At 48.6% G+C, this 18,802-nt stretch overlaps 3 protein-coding genes across 3 annotated transcripts; 2 read left to right on the forward strand and 1 right to left on the reverse strand.

Moving 5' to 3' along the window:
* Positions 1-1,404: 1,404 nt before the first annotated feature.
* On the forward strand, positions 1,405-5,769 carry RAB13 (RAB13, member RAS oncogene family; the record flags this gene model as incomplete). Its single annotated transcript, XM_084243070.1, has 8 exons — positions 1,405-1,528; positions 3,057-3,117; positions 4,566-4,626; positions 4,848-4,925; positions 5,035-5,124; positions 5,247-5,312; positions 5,417-5,470; positions 5,692-5,769. 8 exons carry the CDS (start codon positions 1,405-1,407, stop codon positions 5,767-5,769), a joined length of 612 nt encoding a protein of 203 aa, XP_084099196.1.
* Positions 5,770-10,634: 4,865 nt separating this feature from the next.
* On the forward strand, positions 10,635-12,441 carry JTB (jumping translocation breakpoint; the record flags this gene model as incomplete). Its single annotated transcript, XM_084243946.1, has 5 exons — positions 10,635-10,717; positions 10,892-10,929; positions 11,131-11,213; positions 11,631-11,710; positions 12,102-12,441. 5 exons carry the CDS (start codon positions 10,635-10,637, stop codon positions 12,256-12,258), a joined length of 441 nt encoding a protein of 146 aa, XP_084100072.1. The 3' UTR covers positions 12,259-12,441.
* A 337-nt stretch (positions 12,442-12,778) lies between these two features.
* On the reverse strand, positions 12,779-17,679 carry CREB3L4 (cAMP responsive element binding protein 3 like 4; the record flags this gene model as incomplete). The annotated part of the gene is made up of 9 exons (XM_084244343.1): positions 17,393-17,679; positions 16,908-17,154; positions 16,651-16,772; positions 13,994-14,086; positions 13,758-13,864; positions 13,579-13,647; positions 13,394-13,478; positions 13,123-13,219; positions 12,779-12,972 (listed from the first exon to the last, which is right to left on the reverse strand). Exons 1-9 carry the CDS (start codon positions 17,642-17,644, stop codon positions 12,779-12,781), a joined length of 1,266 nt encoding a protein of 421 aa, XP_084100469.1. The 5' UTR covers positions 17,645-17,679.
* Positions 17,680-18,802: the final 1,123 nt, after the last annotated feature.

An 18,802-nucleotide genomic window follows, 5' to 3' on the forward strand; every position in this document is an offset into this window, starting at 1 on the left:
TAAAAAAAAAAAAAAAGACATAAGGGAGGGTGAGACAATGAACAAAAGGGGATTACCGAGTTATGTTTGAGATGAGACAAACGTGGGCATAGAGGGTGATAGAGATAAGAGGAAAAATAGCTGCTGCCTTCTCACAACCAGTATACTATCTTTGTACAAGGATCGTGTTGACCTACTGTTAGAAAAGCAGGTGTTTTGAATAACTTTTCCAAAGGCAAAGATAAATTTGTTTCTTTATAGCTTATGTTCTCCATACTTCAGCTTCCTGGTTGCTAAGGCTACACATTCACAGCAGGTTCAGTGGCAGGAGTCTCCAGGCAAAGTAGTTTATTAGAGATGTCACACACAGGGTCCTGGAAGGAAAGTTGTTCCAACAGAATCTCCGGCAGCTAGGTAGGAAAAGGCAGGTTGGGTCCTCCCTGGTGGTACAAGGGGTTTAGTCTCAGCACTATGAAGCTATTGGCAGCCACTGTAGAAAGAGTTCCATCCCCAGCCAGGGAGCTGACCTACAAGGCGCAGCAGACCTCTCCTGTCTGGCAGCTACTCCCCTCAGCTGTATATTTCAGTAGATCCTCCTGTTCTGCTCCCCACTCTGGTGAGTCTTCTCAACCCCCCCCCCCACCCTCTGGCCTACACCCCAGCTCTTGTGTGCATAAATAAATAAAAAAAAATCTTAAAAAAAAGAAAAAGGGAGTGAGAACTGGGAGAGTGAGAACTGGGTAGGGTGGGGCTAATTGGGTAGTATAATTAACTTCCCCTAGGGTCCACCAGAGGGCAGACTGACTCAAAAAAATAATTTCCTACTCCAGGGCATCCCGCTTTTTTCAAAAGTTGAGATTCTAAAACTAAGGACTCGGAATACTAACACCAGAATTCTAAGACCGCCTCCAAAGGGCTCTGTCTTCTTTGAATAAACCCTCCAAAAATCAGCTGTTAATTTTTGTCAACTCCTAGTGCCATCCCCGCCTTCACCTGTATTCCCTGGAACCTTCCCCTTCCCCTAATTCCCTACCACTCCTTTCCCCCGGTCCTGCTGGTTAAACCTCTGTTTCTTTCGCTCCAGCCTCTCCGGTCTCGGACTGCAAGAGTGAGGTCAAGAGAGGCGAACGAGAGTAAGCAAAAAGTTGTGGGAATTGGCGAGGGAGACAGGCCAGCCTCGGCTGGGAAGGGAAAACCCGGAGCAGCGAAGCCTGGGCTGGCTCCTCGCCGGGCCCCAGCGGTGGGCGGGCGGGGGGTGGGGCCCGGGGCAGTGCCGCCTCCGCTCATTCCCGGAGCTTGGGCGGAGAGGGAGGAAAAGTTCTTCCTGGCCTAGGCTCCGGGCCGCGCTCATCTGCCAACCCTCCAATCCCGCCTGCCGGTGTCCGGCGCCTCCCCACCCCTCCCCCGGCTCCCCCAGTGTCCGCCATGGCCAAAGCCTACGACCACCTCTTCAAGTTGCTGCTGATCGGGGACTCGGGGGTGGGCAAGACTTGTCTGATCATTCGCTTTGCAGAGGACAACTTCAACAGCACTTACATCTCCACCATCGGTGAGCCCACTGGCCATATCCCAGACCCGACTCCCCCATGCTCTCAACCTCAGGTTTATGGTTTACTAATGACCCCACTTTTCAGTCCCCCTAGAGTGAGACTTCTAAACTCCAGCCTCCACCTCTGTCTCAGACCCATCCCCCACCCATGTGTCTGGATGGTACCCAAACTAACCTCTCGGAGGCCGCCAGGTGACTGGTTTTGCCAGCCCCTCATTTTTTTGTTACCAACCATCTCCTCTCCAAATGCACATGAACCCTTCTCTAGTTCCCTCTCTGCTCCTGTTCCCCCACCCCCAATCACCTAGAACTTTAGATCCACTCTCCACATTTCCTGTGTTCCTTGATCCCAAACAGCTCTCTTGCACTTCTGCTAGCCTCTTTCTGTCCAAGTGAGTTCCAGACTCCCCCATTGCATCTTCTCCTTACCATCTACTTCCCAGTCTCCCTGCTCAGTCAACTTAATAGGAATTTGGGGAGGGTGGAACAGAGTGCCTGGATGTGCTGGAATGTAGCCCAAGGACTGTGATCATGATTATGCAGTCAGCCTGGTGCGGAAGATGTGAGTGAGGGGACTTTTGGGGTCTCTGAGTCAGCCTGGTGACTCAGCCTTCTCTCTGGGGTTCTCAAGAGGCTTGGGGGAGGTGCCCAAGTTTCCTCTAAGAACATTCCCCACCCCACCCCCACCCCCATCTTTCTAATCTTGTCTGGCCTGGGGAATAAGACAAGAAAAGCCTCAAGACAATTCTGATAGGGAAGGGGAAGGAAAAATTACCCTCTTTCCTGGTGCAGTCTCAGGAGGACACTTGTTTAGCTTTAGATTTTCTTGGTTCCAAGCCTGGCTCTCTAATTCACATAGGCATCAGCTATGTTTTTCTTCATTCTTTACCCTATGGGGTCAGGAGGGTGGGTGGGGTACTGAGTAAAGAGGGTGCTAAAGAAACAGAAGGGAAAAGGAACCTGAAGGTAATATTTAGGGAGAGACAAGCTAACTTGAGCTGTTAACTGGCATGGTGAGTGAACCCAAGAGTTGCCTTTTAGGGCTTAAGCCTTCCCATAGAATTTTCAGCACCTTCTCTTCCCCCAAATCTATAAAATCTAAGTAAAAACAAAGTGCTGGCTATACAAATACGGCTTTGGGAAATTTCTCCTAGGTTTTTGTTGTTTTTTTTCCCCAAAGATTTCTTTATTTATGCATACCAGAGCTGAGGTACAGGCCAGAGGTGCAGGGGTGAGAGGATTCACTGGAGACAGAGTGGGAAACAGAACAGGCAGACTGAAATATACTGCAGAGTGGAGCAGCGGGTGATTCAGGAGAGGTCTGCTGCGCCATGTGTGTAGCTCCCTGGCCCGGGATCAAACTCATGTTGCAGTTGGCGCCACCAGGGAGGCCCCAATTTCTCCTAGTTTCATACTTCCAACAAGATTACTTCCCCAGTGCCTTTCTACCACACACTTTTACACACATACACACACGCACCCCCACACACACAGGTTTCAACCTCAATATGTACCTTTCCACCCCTAGGAATTGATTTCAAGATCCGCACTGTGGATATAGAGGGGAAAAAGATCAAACTGCAAGTCTGGTGAGTGAATCCTTCAGGCCTCTTAATAGGACTTCCTTGTTAACTTTCCATAACCCTCTTCCTTCTATTTTGCTTCATTTCTCTCCATTTCCCCATTGCTCCTTCCAGCACTGAATTAATTTTTTTTTTTTAAAGATTTATTTATGCATACAAGAACTGCAGTACTGGCCAGAGGTGAGGGGCATGAGAGGATTCACCAGAGACAGAGTGGGGAACAGAACAGGCAGATTGACCTGAGTACACTGCTGAGGGGAGCAGCAGGCAAGACAGGAGAGGTCTGCTGTGCCATGTGGGTAGCTCCCTGGCTGGGGATGGAACTCGTGCTGCAGTGCCTGTGGATAGCTTTATAGTACTGCATCTTAACCCCTTGCACCACCAGGGAGGCCCTGAATTCATTTCTCACTTCACTCAGATGTCCTTCCATCTCTTCCTGCTCTCAACTATTTTTAGCTCTTTTGTAACTGCCTCTCCTAGTTCCAAAGCAGTCTTTGAACTTGATTAAAAATGCCTTTTGAGCTATTGTGTAATGTAAAAATAGGCTCTGAGAACTTACATGGCAATAGCTGAATTCACACTTGACTCTAAGATTAGTGTTCTCTCTAAATTATGGGGAGCCCAGAAAACCAAGTGGAAAGATTTGACCTGTAATAGGAAGCTGGAAACTGATTTAAGTGGTCCAAGACTCAGCAGAGGCATTATGATGCCATCAGTAAGAGCAGACCATGGTTCGAATTCTGGTTCTGTTATCTGCCATGTGAATTTCACTAGTTATTAGCCTCTCCAGATCTATTTCTTCATTGGTAAAATAGTGATAACAAAACATATCTCACAAGAATAGAGTGAAAATTAGATAAAATAACACACATATAAAATGATACATGGTGCTTGGCATGAAGGACCATTAAATTAGTAAACAAGGGCCTCCCCGGTGGCGCAGCCGTTGAGCACTGGGTTGCAAAGCTGCCCGCAGCCTCTGCGGCAGCGGTTCGATCCCTGGCTGCTCCCTGGCCACTGGAGGAGGGTCCCACATGGCGCGCAGACCTCTCCTGCCGCCCGCTGCTCCCCTCAGCAGTGTACTTCGGTCCTTCTGCCTGCTCTGCTCCCTGCTCTGGCTCTGGTGAATTCTCTCACCCTCCCGTGCTTCTGACTGTACCCAGTGCATGTATAAAAACAAAAACAAACAAACAAACAAACAAACAAACAAATAAATAAATAAATAAAACATGCCTCTATTAAAAAAAGAAAATTAGTAAACAAGAGAGGTTTCTACCTTATTTCAATATCAGCCCCAGGATCTGTCACCCCTTCCCCCCTTTACTGTTCCCTGATTCTATTCCTTAGAGCCCCACCCTGTTGCAAAAGCTAAATTCTTGGGGGTGGGGGAAGGGATTCTCTCTTTGGAGAAACCTCCCCGCTATCCCACCCCATGAAATATTCCACATCTTCAGGGACACTGCTGGCCAAGAGCGATTCAAGACGATAACTACCGCCTATTACCGCGGAGCCATGGTATGAGGTGTGGGTCTGGGCAAAGGATGAGGGCATGAGGTAATGGAATGTATGAGTACAGAGGCGCAGGGTTGGGGGTGTGCACTGAGTAGGTTCCAGAGGCCTCACGTGGCCTACTGATTAGACCTGGGATAGAACTTGCAGGAGTGCTGAGAGAGCAGTGGGAAGCCTAAACAGGGAATGGGGTCCAAGACTTCATTGTGAGCTCTGCCACCTTCCAGGGCATTATCCTAGTATATGACATCACAGACGAGAAATCCTTCGAAAATATTCAGAACTGGATGAAGAGCATCAAAGAGGTGAGGGCTCTTACACAGAGATGGGGGACTGGGTATAACCTGGAAGATGAAGGGGGTTGTGAGTATGAGCAGCACCCAACTTTTACTTGTCTTACCCTTTTGCTCCCAGAATGCCTCGGCTGGGGTGGAGCGCCTCTTGCTGGGGAACAAGTGTGACATGGAGGCCAAAAGGAAGGTACAGAAGGAGCAGGCTGATAAGGTAAGGGCCAGGCTGGGCAATATTCTAGAACTGGGCTGGGAGGGCCAAGATGGGGTCATATTGGGAAGGACATGGCTATTATTGTCCTTTGTGCAACTCTCTTCCCACATCACCCCCTACAGTTGGCTCGGGAACATGGAATCCGGTTTTTTGAGACAAGTGCCAAATCCAGTATGAATGTGGATGAGGTGAGACAAACCTCACCCACCCCACTGTCCAAAGAGATGGAGTATTGAAAGATAGACTCATCTTCCCCTGCAGTCTGTCCTGACCATTCTCCTTACTCTGGTAGGCCTTTAGTTCCCTGGCCCGGGACATCTTGCTCAAGTCAGGAGGCCGGAGATCGGTGAGTCAGTTCTGCTGGGGAGAGAGAAAGAGAGAGAGAGAGAGAGAGAGAGAGAGAGAGAGAGAGAGAGTGTGTGTGTGTGTGTGTGTGTGTGTGTGTTGGGACTGAGGAGGGAAGCAGTGCTGAGACTTCCCCAGAGGGTAAGTCCCCTTCAACCAGTTCATAGGCTTATTCTCCAGCCAGTCATTCCCATCCTGACCTCTGTGCCCTTCTCCCTCTAGGGAAACAGCAACAAGCTCCCCAGCACTGAGTTGAAAACTTGTGACAAGAAGAACACCAGCAAGTGCTCCCTGGTCTGAGGACTTCTTTCTGCCTCCCTATCCATGGAGGTTAAACCTGAGGGAGGCAGGGCTGAGGGCCTGGGCAGGTAGTCTTGGAGAGATAAAGATGGACACATGATGGAAGAACGGGGAGAAAATAGAGAAGAAAAAGGGAAGGCACGGAAAGGAGGTATAAGAGAGGAAAGGAGAGGCAAGAAGGGCAAGAACTGAGGAAGTGAAAGAAGGTGAGAGGGAGGTAGGAAGAGAGGGAGGAAAAGGGAGAAGAGATGGCCCTGGACCTCAGGCCTTCCCTGGGTTTCCAGGACAAGCAAAATGTAAATAAATAATTGACTTATTCTGTTACTGGATCAAGTTTTAGGGTCCTGTGAGAGGCTGGCTCAGCACCACCCTCTGAATGTTTGGTCCTGTACTGTTACTCTGCATGGTCTTTCCTGGTATTAAAGGCCACCATTTGCACAACTGTCCCTGGTTTGGGTAATTTTCATCATTGTTAGAATTGCTCTCTACTCAAAAACCTAACTCCTGCCTGAGGCAATTGGCCTGCCTGAATTGAAATGGATTCCTCTGACACCAAGACTAGTTCTGCAAGTATCCCTTCCCCTCTGTTTGAGGAGGAAAACAGCAAGGAGCAGAGGTGGGGCAACCTGAGGGTTTGGACATTATGGGGCTTCAAAGACCTTCCTAGGCAAAGCCTTCTCACGAGAGGAGGAAGACTGAGAGGAGGAGGACTCATTCTTGGGCTTCCCCAGGGGACTGACTGACCTAGCCTTAAGGAAATAAAGCGCAGGTGTTGTTTATCCAGTGATTTCTACAAGCTTCTTTGATTCTGCCAGCAATTCCTTTAGGTGGGCATTGTTATCTGCTTTTATATATAAGGAAAATGGGACACAAAAGAGGTTCATGTATTCATAAATATATATTGAGCACCTACTATATGCCATGCAAAATGATAAGTTAACAAATCTTATAAGTAGTACAAGTAGTACTTACAAGAAGGACATCAAATTTTTTATAAAACAGCTCCTAGCTGAGCTTCCCTGGTTGCGCAAGGGGTTAAGCACTGCACTATGAAGCAATCCACAGCCTCTGTAGCACGAGTTCGATCCCTGGCCAGCCAGAGAGCAACCCACATGGCAAAGCAGACCTCTCCTGACTTGCCCGCTGCTCAGTCTGCCTGTTCTGCTCCCTACTGTCTCTGGTGAATTCTCTCACCCCAACCTGCACCTCTGGCCCATACCCCAGTTCTTGTATGCATAAATAAATAAGCCTTTAAAAAAAAAAAGAGATTATATTCATGTGGGCTTCCCTGATGGTGCAGGGGTAAAAGTCTTGGCACTATCAAGCTGTGGCCAGCCACTGCAGTGAGTTCCATCCTGGGCTAGAGAGCTGACCCACATGGCGCAGCAGACGTCTGTCTCGCCTGCTCCCCTCAGCGGTGTATTTCAGTAGGCCACCTTTTCTTTTCCCCACTCTCTCTGGTGAATCCTCTTACTCTCCCGCACCTCTGGCCTATGCCCCACTTCTTGTATGCATAAATAAATAAAAATAAATCCTTAAAAAAAGAAAGTGTATTCATGGACATCAAGTCCAAGACATTTAAGGAGTCCTCAAGTCTGCAGTGTGAAGGTGGATGGCACAATCTTGGAGTCAGCAGTAAAATCTTTTTCGTGCTACTTCTGGGTAAAAAGATAAACACGGGGGAAAAGTCTGTGTGCTGAGAGAACTTGCAAAATAATTTGATAAATGTATAAAGTATGAAAACTTTCAGAGGGCAATGATCCTTATCTCTGACTTATATTTGAGCTTCATAGTCAACTGCCCAGTTGGTTTAATTTGTTCAAGAGACAAGGGATGACTTGCGTTTTGTGAATCCCAGGAAAAAAGACTGACTGACAGCAGCATATTCCAGATATTTTATTTTATTTTTTTATTATTATTTTTTAAAGATTTATTTCTTTATTTATACAAGAACCGGGATACAGGCCTGATGCGTGGGATGGGGAGAGGATTCACCAGAGACAGAGTGGGGAACAGAACAGGCAGACTGACTGAAATACACTGCTGAGGGGAGCAGCGGGCATGACAGGAGAGGTCTGCCGCGCCATGTGGGACCCTCACCGGATGGCCGGGATTGAACCAGCACTGCAGAGGCTGTGGACAGCTTCACAGCGTGGTGCTCAACTGTGCCACCAGGGGAGGCCCTATTTTATTTTATTTTTAAAAAAGATTTATTTATTTTTAAGATTATTTATGCATACAAGAACTGGGGTACAGGCCAGAGGTTTGGGGGTTAAGAGGATTCACCTGAGACAGAGTGGGGAACGGAACAGGCAGACTGAAATACACTGCTGAGGGGAGCAGCGGGCGAGACAGGAGAGGTCTGCTGCGCCATATGGTTATCTCCCTGGCCAGCTGGGATTCAAATCCGCACTGCAGAGGCTGCAGACAGCTTTATAGCGCTGTGCTCAACCTGCTGCACCACTGAGAGGCCCCATATTCCAGGTATATTAAAATCTAGTTTCAGCATAGAGATCTGGTTCAGTTGCTTGGTATGGCTAGTGGAAGTGAGATGTTACAAGATCTGACAGCTTGTCATGGCACATGATAGGATTTGGAAAGAATTATTGAATACCAGATTTCAGCCAAATGTTATAAACTATTGGAGCATACAACTATTGACACATACATAAAACTATTGACACACACAAATGATAACTTAAAGGAATAAAAAGTCAAAAACAAAATTAAAGTTCAGCCCTCACTGGGTTTTCTTTTTTAGATCTTCCATTTTGATCTTCATCTTTCTGAATTCTGATGCTTTCTGCTCTTGAGAAGTCAGCTTTAAGTCTGATGGGACAGAATTTATGTGACATAGGATCAGATGGATTGTTAGTCACAAAATAGTGCTCTAACCCTTGGGGCTATGGGGAAGTTGGGGGAGAAATTGCGGTCTCTAGGCTAGAAAGACTTGTTGGGTGAGGAAAATATGGAGCAGAGTTAAGGAAAAAGTACAGAGACAAGCCTTTTTTTTTGAGATGTGGGGCCCATTATATTACATGAAGTTTATTTTAAGGACCACCTATCTGCTGAATGTCTGAGAAACTTAGCTCAAATGGTTCAGTTGTCAGTTGGGTTGCATACATACACAGAGTTAGGAAAGCAAATTCCAGCAGAATTAGGATAATGGCTAACACATTACCAGACAGCTAAAAGATGAACCTAGAGAGGAAATCGTCACTGCAATTCTGGATATAGATCAAGGTTTAACTCCACAGGGAGGGAAGGCAGGCATAAATCTTTGCCCTGAGAGTTGAAAATCTCAGTTCTCCCACTCACTAGCTAGGTGATCTTGGACAAGTCACTTACACACTGAGCTTACTCATAAACGGTTATAATACCAATCCTGATTCCTCAGGGTTAATGAGGAGAGCAAAATGAGCAGATAGAGAGAAACATGCAGTCATATTAGGAGAGAATAAAGTATTTTCATACACATTTACATATCACCAAAAAAAAAAAAAAAACCAAATGAACCTAGAAGACGCACATTAGCATTTATCATTTTAAAGATTTATTTATTTTTGTATAGAAGAACTGGGGTGTAGGCCAGAGGTGCGTGCATGTGTGAGTGTGTTTGAGAGTGAGAGAGAGGATTCACCAGAGACAGAGCGGGGAGCAGAACAGGCAGATGTACTGGAATACACTGCTGGGGGGAGCAGCGGATGAGACAGGAGAGGTCTGCTGTTCTATACATGGGTTCCCTCCCTGGCGGGGGGATCCGGGATCGAACCCAAGCCAGAGGTGATAGCACTGAGACTTAACCCCCAGGTCACCAGAGAGGACTTAACTCAGCATTTCCATTTTACATAGAACACTAAGAGCCAAATACTGTCCTAAAGTCACGTAGCTAATAAAACACCTTGCACCTAGTCTAAAATTTCTTGGGACAACAAACCTCATGCTCTTCTCATTGTGCTAATGTACGTGAGCTGAGAACTGTTCTGAGGATTACTTCAGTAATTAACACGAATGGTGGCATTCATCTGTGTAGAGCAGAGCGGGAGGCCAGAAACTGTGAGGATTTCACATTCACAGTGGGCCCGGGTATCGCTCCTGGACAGCGAACCCTGCCTCCCGCCCAGACCATCCCAGCAGGAAGGACGGGGATTGTGTCAGAAAGGCTGAAGCTTAAAGGTAAAACCCAGGGTTTTAAGAAGGGAGCAAAGTCCTGGGAGGGTGACGTGTTGTTCCTTTCTACGTCTCGCAAGTCTTCTGGCCCACAAGGGGCCAAAGGCGGCAGCCCAGGGAGAAACGAAGCGAAAGTCAAAGCGCCTTGCTGGCGCCATTTCCTCCGCTCCACCAGAAGACTGCGAAGACCACGATGCACCGCTGCGCAGAGCCAATGGGCCGCCTCTCTCCGCACAGGCGCGCTGAGGGGCAGCTCCCAGCGGGCTGGGCGAGGCGCGCAACCCAGGAAGACTACAAGACCCAGCAGGCGGCCAATCGCCGCCAGCCCCGCGCCGACCGGCCAGCACTGGGAAGGCCGGCCCGCGCCCAGAATCCTCCGCGGGGCAAGATGGCCGCGCCGGGAGCAGAAGCCGAGGTGAGGGGCTGGGCCCTACGCCCCCTAGGCTTTTCCCGAGCACCCTGCGGGGCCGAAAGAGGGAACTCACGGCCCTATCTAGCAAATGCGTTTTGACTTTTCTCGCCGAGGCCATGGGCTGACCCAGCAGAGCCCTTCCATGACAGGCAGCCCCAGCATTTCGCAGCTCTGACTTCGAACTTCCTGGAGGGCTGCGGAGTAAGCGCAGCCTCTGCGCTCCGTCGGGGGCACGAGGCCAAACAGGTCCCTCTGTCCCGACAGGTGCGACACTGAACACTCCATGCCTGCGGGCGCGGGGAGGCGTGGCCTCCCCCCGGGCCGCCACCTCTGCTGGTTGCTCTGCGCTTTCACCTTAAAGCTCTGGTAAGGAGGGGATAAGCGAAGGAGAAAAGAGGGGAAGGGTGGAGCGGGTGGTCCCGCCCTCCCGGGTTGAGGGAAACCCAGTCCCTGGACCGCGGAGGTGGGTGAGTTACTTCCCAATTTTCTGGCTTCTGACTTTTGCCACTTTCCCTCCCCTCCGCCCCTCACCTGCTGCAGCCAGGCAGAGGCTCCCGTGCGGGAGGAGAAGCTGTCAGGTGGGTGATGATCTGGGAACCCGATGCCCCCATAGTTTTCTTTTGCTTTTACTTCTTCCCACATACCAATAATACAGGTGAAAAAGGGCGGCACCTTGTGGAATGAGGGCATTCTGCTGTGCTGGGAAGTTGGATGGCAGAACCTTTGGGAGAAATATTTTCTGAATGATATCTGGGACTAACGTTTCTTTCTCCTTTTAGTGAGCACCTCAAATTTGCCATGTTGGCTGGCAGAGGAGTTTGTGGTAGCAGAAGAATGTGCTCCGTGTTCTAGTTTTCAGGCTGTGAGTATCTGTTTTCTCCCATCTAATCAGTCCTTAAGTCTTATTAAGTGCCCGTGTAGTCTTTTCCTCTTTTCCCTTGAAATCTCAGTATTTGTCCAAATGTGAACTTGTCTTCCACCTGAAAATGTACCCTTTCCTTTCCATCATCAGCTAATAACCATATTCTTTTCATTTTTAATCCAGTAGGCTCCGGAATTTATCCCTGCCTTTCAGAAATTACTGCCTCTTAAGAGTTCTATTGTATTCCTAATCATGCAACCACTGCCTCCACCATCTGCATCAGAGAACTCTTCATTAATTTTCTGTTGACTACCAGCTTCTGATCCAAAGCTCTTGGACACCTGCCCCTTTTGAGTGGCAGCCTTTCTGCTTCTCCTGCTACCCCTAACATGCGCTTTGGTCCTTTTCTTCTGGCAGAAAACTACCCCTGCGTGTGGATCTACAGGGTATGTGGAGAAAATCACATGCAGTTCATCTAAGAGGAATGAGTTCAAAAGGCAAGTGCAATTTCTATTCTTGAAGCCTAGCTGCCCCCTTTGCTCTTAGGACTTTCGGTAGATAGTTCTACATCTTCTTGGCCTGGAGTTAAATAGCAGTTTGGAAAGAGTAGAGGATTTATAACCAAATCCTAGTAGAACCCTTTAGTACTGTATTACTGATCATATTTTCTTATCAGAACTGGTCAATACCCGCTCTGCTTATTTCACCAGAAAATAAGTGATGTATGTGAGTGGGATTTATGTAGTATGAGCATATTATACTGCATAATGGGCTGTATAATGAGGGTTGACATGTTTCCTCTTTTCCCTTCAATATATCTTGGTTAGGCTGAAACAGGGAGAAGCTGTCTGGCTTCCCTGGAAAATAACTGTTTATTTCTGTCTTCAGCTGCCGCTCAGCTCTGATGGAACAACATTTATTCTGGAAATTTGAAGGGGCTGTCGTGAGTGTGGCCTTGGTTTTTGCTTGCCTTGTCATCATTCGTCAGCGACAGCTGGACAGAAAGGCTCTGGAAAAGGTCCGGAAGCAAATCGAATCCATATAGCTACCTTCTGCCTTTTTATATGGATCTTAAGAGACTGTACCTCAGATAAAGTAGAATGGACTAACTTATGCCTCTGGTTCTTTGGGACCTTGTAGAGGCACTCCCTCTCTCCCATCTTCCTCACTGAGATCATTGATAAGCAGAATAAAAGGAGTAAAATAACTGCCTTCCTTACTGTAATTTACAAGATATCAGTTTACCAAGTATCTTCTCCCTCATCTACTTATTTAAAACTTCTGAGACATAATAATGCCAGTAAAGAAGTTTATTTCTCGGCCCAAACTTCTGTTTCCCCTCAACCCTATTACTAAAGAAGAAATAAAATCACAGAGACATAACAAAAATATCTGAGGTGCCCCCTAACATAAGCAGACTTGCCTCTTGGTACATCTAGGGCATCCTGAAGTGATTTCAGACCCCGGAGGCCTAAGAACCCTGAGTAGGAGTCCCGGGGGAAGCAGAACCATGCGGGAGCCCTGGATTCTTTGTTAGTGGGAAGTGGGCCAGGAAGTATTCCAGTTCACATCTCATCTGCATGCAGCACCGTTCTGACATACCCATTAGGCGCTGTGCTGCCATCCATCTTCTCAAGCAGTGTCCTTGTTGAACCATTTGTACCCCTAGCCCCAGAGCCCCCCCCCAATCTGGACTCTATGATTGGAGTTTCCAGATTTTCTGTCATGTCCTTGTGAGTCAGAATATTTCTGGAAATCACTGTGGGGTAAAGAAAAAAGGGTAGTAGTAAAGTGCTTTCCTGGGTCAGGGATCTTAGGACAGGACCTCCCACCCACCTCCTGGCTACCTGGGGAATACACCCCCCAATTTGCTCATTCGGGTGGAGACCCCTCTGCCCTTGCCTCTCACCTCCATGAGGCTGGTAATCCTCAGGCCCAACATCTGGTAGACCTTGAAAAGGGCTAAAACTGGGCAAGACAATGAGAACCAAGGAAAAAAGAAGGATCTAGGACAAAACAAGACATTTGGGCTGTGAGACAGTAAAGACATGGAGCAAAGGGTACAATGAATAGAGGGCAGTTGGGGTCATCAGGGATGGAAAGACATGTATGATGGGAGTGGGGATAACAGGATAGAAGTGTGACACAAAGTGGGGGAAACAGGGAGTAGACTGATGTACCAGAACACAAGTGCTGGTCTGGGCAGCCTTGTTGGAGGTGTGAGCAATAAGCATCTGTAGCTGTCGGAGCTGAGTCACCAGGGAGCTGGGAATGAAAAGTGACATCTCCTGGGAATCAGGACCCAAGAAAGGTGCCCACTTGCGCTGCACCCTTCTTCCACTGTACACACCGTACTTTCACTCACATGTTGTGCCTCTCCAGCTCCTGGACTTTTTTCTGTAGTTCCTGGTTCTGTGCAGAACAGGCAGCCACCCTAGTAAGTGTGGAAAAGTCCATTCTTGTGAGTCCCTGAGCTGACCTGCCTGGGTAAAGTAGGGAGCGAGACTTGGACCACGGGAAGGCAGAAATATGATTCCAACAGACCTGCTCTCCAGTCCATCAATGTACTCTTTCTTCCGCCGCCGACTGTCCTGAGCAGATTGTTTGTTGCGGATTTTCCTCCTGACCTTCTTGAGCACCTTCTCCTCTGCCTGGAAGCCCAGCGTTTGTCAGTCTTGGGCTTAACCTTCCCCAACACCACTGCCCCCTGCCCCATCCTGGCTCCTCAGATGCCATGGTGGGGTTGCTGAGTTGGGATACCCTTTGGAGAAGCATGTTACCTTGGTGAGGGGCAGGTGAGAGGGCAGGGAAACCCCTTCCTGCCCCAGCAGACGCTTCTCCTCCTCTGTCAGGAACAAGGTTTGATATGGCAGCTGGTGAGGGGCAGGAGATGAGATGAAAGTGGGGAGGAGTCATCCCATTCCCAGCACTCAGGCCACTCCCCCTACATGCCTTCTAGAGAATGTTTCCCATCTGCACTGAATAACTAACCAAGAGATGAGATGAGGACAGGGACCTTAATTCAGGCAGGCTCAGGATCAAGCTAAAATTACCTCTAGGGGCTGAGAAGGGAGAGGGGAGATAGTTTTGTCATTTGCTTTGCCCACAGATTTTCGACCTATGCACTCTGAGCAAGGTAAGAAGACAGAATCTAGTCCACATCTCCCCAAACTTACGGGAATTTGAAAAGGACATGGAGGAACTAAAGCAGGCTTTGCTTAATCATACAGCAAGCAAATGACTCACTTTTAGCCATTAACCTCTATTGTAAGAATGCGTTACTCCGTCACCTGTCAACCATGGGGGGCTCTGATGTAGCAACCCAGTCTTCCCTGGAGTCGGAGCCCCATTTTTTTAAAAATTTATTTATTTTTATAGAAGAATTGGGGTACAGGTCAGAGATGCAGGGGGTGAGAGGATTCACCAGAGACAGAGCAGGGAACAGAACAGGCAGACTGACAGGTACACTGCTGAGGGGAGCTGCAGGCGAGACAGGAGAGGTCTGTCCCACCATGTAGGTTTCTCCCTGGCTGGCTGGGAATCGAACTCATGCTTCAGAGACTGAGGATTGCTTCATAGGTTGCATCTTAACCCCTGCGCCACCAGGGAGGCCCTGGAGCCCCATTTTTTAGACCTTAGCTCTGTCCTCTCACAAAGAATTCCCCATGGACAACTAGACTGAACACTTTTTTTTTTTTTTTTTAAAGATTTATCTATTTATGTATACAAGAACTGGGGCACATGCCAGAGGTATAGGGAGGTGGGGGAGAGGATTCACCAGAGACAGAGTGGGGAGCAGAATAGGCAGACTGACTGAAATACACTGCTGAGGGGAGCAGTGGGCGAGCCAGGAGAAGTCTGCTGTGCCATGTGGGTAGCTCCCTGGCCAGGGATCGAACTCGTGCTGCAATGGCTGCAGATAGCCTCATAGGCTGCGTCCTAACCCCTTGCGCCACCAGGGAGGCCCAAGACTGAACACTTTTCATAACAAAGCATGAAGGGAGAGTGTAGATGGCTTTTGGTTAACCTGAACCCATCAACTGAGTAACTTAACCTTTCTTCTTTTTTTTTTTTGGATTTTATTTTTGCGTAGAAGAAAGAACTGAGGTGTAAACCAGAGGTGCAGAGGGGGGTGTGGGGATTCGCCAGAGACACAGTGGGGAGCAGAACAAACGGATATACTGAAATTCACTGCTGAGTGGAACAGTGGGCCTCATTCTCAAAGAGTTTGATTCGGTGGATTAGTGGCACATATCTCTAATAGTCCATCAATTACAGGAGCAATAAGGGAACATCAGGAAAATTCAGAAATAGAGGAAGTGGAAATGGTTCAGCTAAAAGCCACAGATCACCAAGAGACAAAAGCAAATTTCTCTTAGGTCAGAGTAAAGCAGAAATCTTTCAAAAAGGATTAGTTAGAAAGGTTAAGTTGGGCCTACCTGGGGCCTAGGGGTTAAGTCTCAGTGCTACCACTGTGATGGCCTGAGTTGGATCCCTGGCCAGGGAGCTAACCCACATGGTGCAGCAGACCTCTCCTGTCTCACCCACTGCTCCCCTTAGCAGAGTATTTCAGTCAATCTGCCTGCTTTGCTCCCCACTCTGTCTCTGATGAATCCTCTTACCCCCTGCACCTCTGGCCTATACCCCAGTTCTTCTATGCAGAAATAAATAAATGTTAAACACACACACACACACACACTCCCCAGAACTTCGGATGCATACCAAATTTAAAGCATCAGACTCTTTAAGGTCTCTCAGCCCAAATTCTCAGGTGTTTTGGCTTGGCTTCTGGTCTCAGCTTTGATGACAGATTTGCAGGGAGGCTAGAACCTGCTCCCTACCTTTAATACCCAGGAGTTCCAGGATAAAGGTGGTAACCTGAACAACCCCACAGACATACTCTCCTTCCCCCCGCCCCCCTTTTGCCATCCTGCAGGAACTAGCCTAGCCATGGGAATGGCTCTGATGCAGTACTCCCCTACACTCTCTAACCTTGGGTTGTGGATGCCTGATGGACAGTTGTATCAGTGGAAACACAGTTGCAGTTGCTTGTCCTCTTACACCCTGTACCCAGTAACCAGTGGACTCCCAGTTGCCTATCTCACCCCCATGTGCTCATCCAAGGCTGAGAATAGCACTGGCTGAACAAATAAGGCTCACAAGTTTCTGGCTTCCTCAAGAGCCTTATCTCTGGAATCCTTCACCCCACCTTCTCCTTAATGAGTCATCACCACCTTACCCCACATGGACTTCTGCCTCCCTTATCCTTTCCTGTCTTAAAGTTGCCCATGTCTCCCTGGTCTTCAGGCCTTATGCCACCAAAATTGGGGCAAAGAAAGTTTAGCATCAAATTCCCCTTCCCTCATCCCCTCTCCCCCCTCTCTGTAGATACATGTGTGTATTAGGAAATATAGGATGGACTGACCCCAAAACTCACCAGGGTTGCAGGAGGCACTGGGGCTACAGTGCTTGCTCTGGGCAGGATATGGGCATGAGCATCAAGGGGCAGCTCGCTGATCATGCAGGCATCAGGGACCATAAATGGTGGACGCCACTGATCTGAGGGAGATAGAAGGTGGGGGTACTCCCTGATGGCAGCAGGTCCTGGGTATTGATGTAAGCGGAAATCCCAATATCCCAGGACAAGGACTGGAATGGAAAAGCCATTGTCCCCTTCCCACAAAGAACACTGACCTAGCTGGATGGAGATGAGCCCTACAGTTGGTCCAGCTTCCCCCTGTATCCTCTCCAGGGCACCTGCCTCATAGACAACCTCATAGAGGGCAGGAGGACTAGGTGCCTTGGGGGGAAGAGGACTATCTGGATGGCCAGGCTCCTCAGAGATTCCACTTTCTCTGTCAGGAGATGCTTCTAAGCAGTACACTTCATTGGGATCAATGAAAATCTTCGGAAAATCTTCAGGCTCACTCTCTTGAAGGCCCTACAGAAAAAAGTGTGTGTGTGCAGGGAGAATTTTGGAGGTCCTACCTAACCTCAAACCTAGATCATTTGTGCTTCAGTTTGGGTCTCTTTTGCCTTAGGTGTAGAGATAGTTGAGCTTATGTCTATTTGGGGGGTTCAGTCTCTAGAACCTTTCTCCAAGTGGAGGCTGAAGCATTCTGGGGCTTCCTGTCATAAGAGTTCTGAGTCTCAATCCACCCCCCACTTCCATTCATCACACTCACATGGCCCCCATTGGATTCCCAGCCTTGTAGCCCCTGTTCTTGTAGTATAGACCCTGTGGCCTCTGGAGGTGCACAGTGGAGTCCGAGTTCCAGGGAGGGCCCTGTTGAGAAGTCTTCCTCTGCGGGCTCCAGCCACACGTCCAGCAGGTCAGGGGCTCCAAAATCCATCCTTCTTCTGGGGGGGCAATGTGGGGAGAAGGGGATGGGCAGTTGCTGATATCCCTTCCCATCCCCCTGCCTCCACATAAACAGCTTCTGGTTTCCTCTTATTCCCCCTTTCATTCTCCCCCTCCTCACCTATGCAGCCCCCTCACCTGTCGCCAGGTATTTCGCCTCCGTTCTTACCTCTGGTTCAGATAAACGGACCCCCTTGGGTACCTGTTCCGAAGAGCCCAGTCCTGCCAAGCCACTCTGGTCCTATGACCCACTGCACCTTTTTTTTTCCTCCAGGATCTAGCATCCTGGACCTGCCCAGCCAAGCCCCGCCCCCAGTCTTACGCAAGAAAAGTAGTTGCACCCCGCGGGAAGCCTCCCCGCGGGGGACGCTGTCTCTGGGAGCTCGAGGCATGTGGGCTGTGTCCACAAAGCGGACTTAATGAAAACATAGGTAGCCTCGCCCTTTCTGCCTCAGTTTCTTCTAACAGCAGTAAATCTTCCTGAAGGTTTGGTAAACTCCTCAGGAAAAGACATAGCTGTGACGGCAGCACAAGACACTCGAGCGCCGGCCATGAGCCTTACAAGACAGGGACCAGGGCAGAATTGAAAACAAAGGAATTCAGTCAACAGGATTGCCCAAGATTTACGGCAAATCCCCTCCCCCACCCAATGGCGTTAAGCGCTCGAGGTAGGCTTCTCTATAACTGGCCAAAGTAGGTCGTCAGTACGGGAGCTAGACCAATGGGACTGGAGTACTCATTGGTCGGGCAGGGATTGGGTTCCGCTGGATCAAAGGGAGGGCAAGAACCAGAAAATAAATTGTAGAGAGGTTGGAGAAAAGTTTTGAGAATGGAGGTAGGGGCCGTCTGGATTGTTTTTGATTGCACGTGACTCCTAAACCCGGGTTATTGACTAGGTAGGGAGTAAATAACTGTTGACCTCAGTGACAAGAGTTTTGACTCAGCGGGCGGAAAGTCCTGTCATCGCAGGTTACAAATTCCGTCTTAGGCTGCTGATAAATAACAGCAGTTATACGCACACAATGCAGGACTCTGTTGCGGTGGAATGAGGTACAAAGGTCTGGGAATCTACAAAAGGATAAATCATTATGGTTTGTTTTGGGTCTCATGTTTGCATATAATTACCAACAACAGTATGTATCCTTTATTTGTTTGTGTGTGTTTAAGATTTATTTATTTATGCATTCAAGAACTGGGGTACAGGCCAGAGGTGCGTGGGAGTGGGGGT

This window comes from Talpa europaea (assembly GCF_964194135.1).
Source record: "Talpa europaea genome assembly, chromosome: 9".
Taxonomy (NCBI): Eukaryota; Metazoa; Chordata; class Mammalia; order Eulipotyphla; family Talpidae; genus Talpa; species Talpa europaea.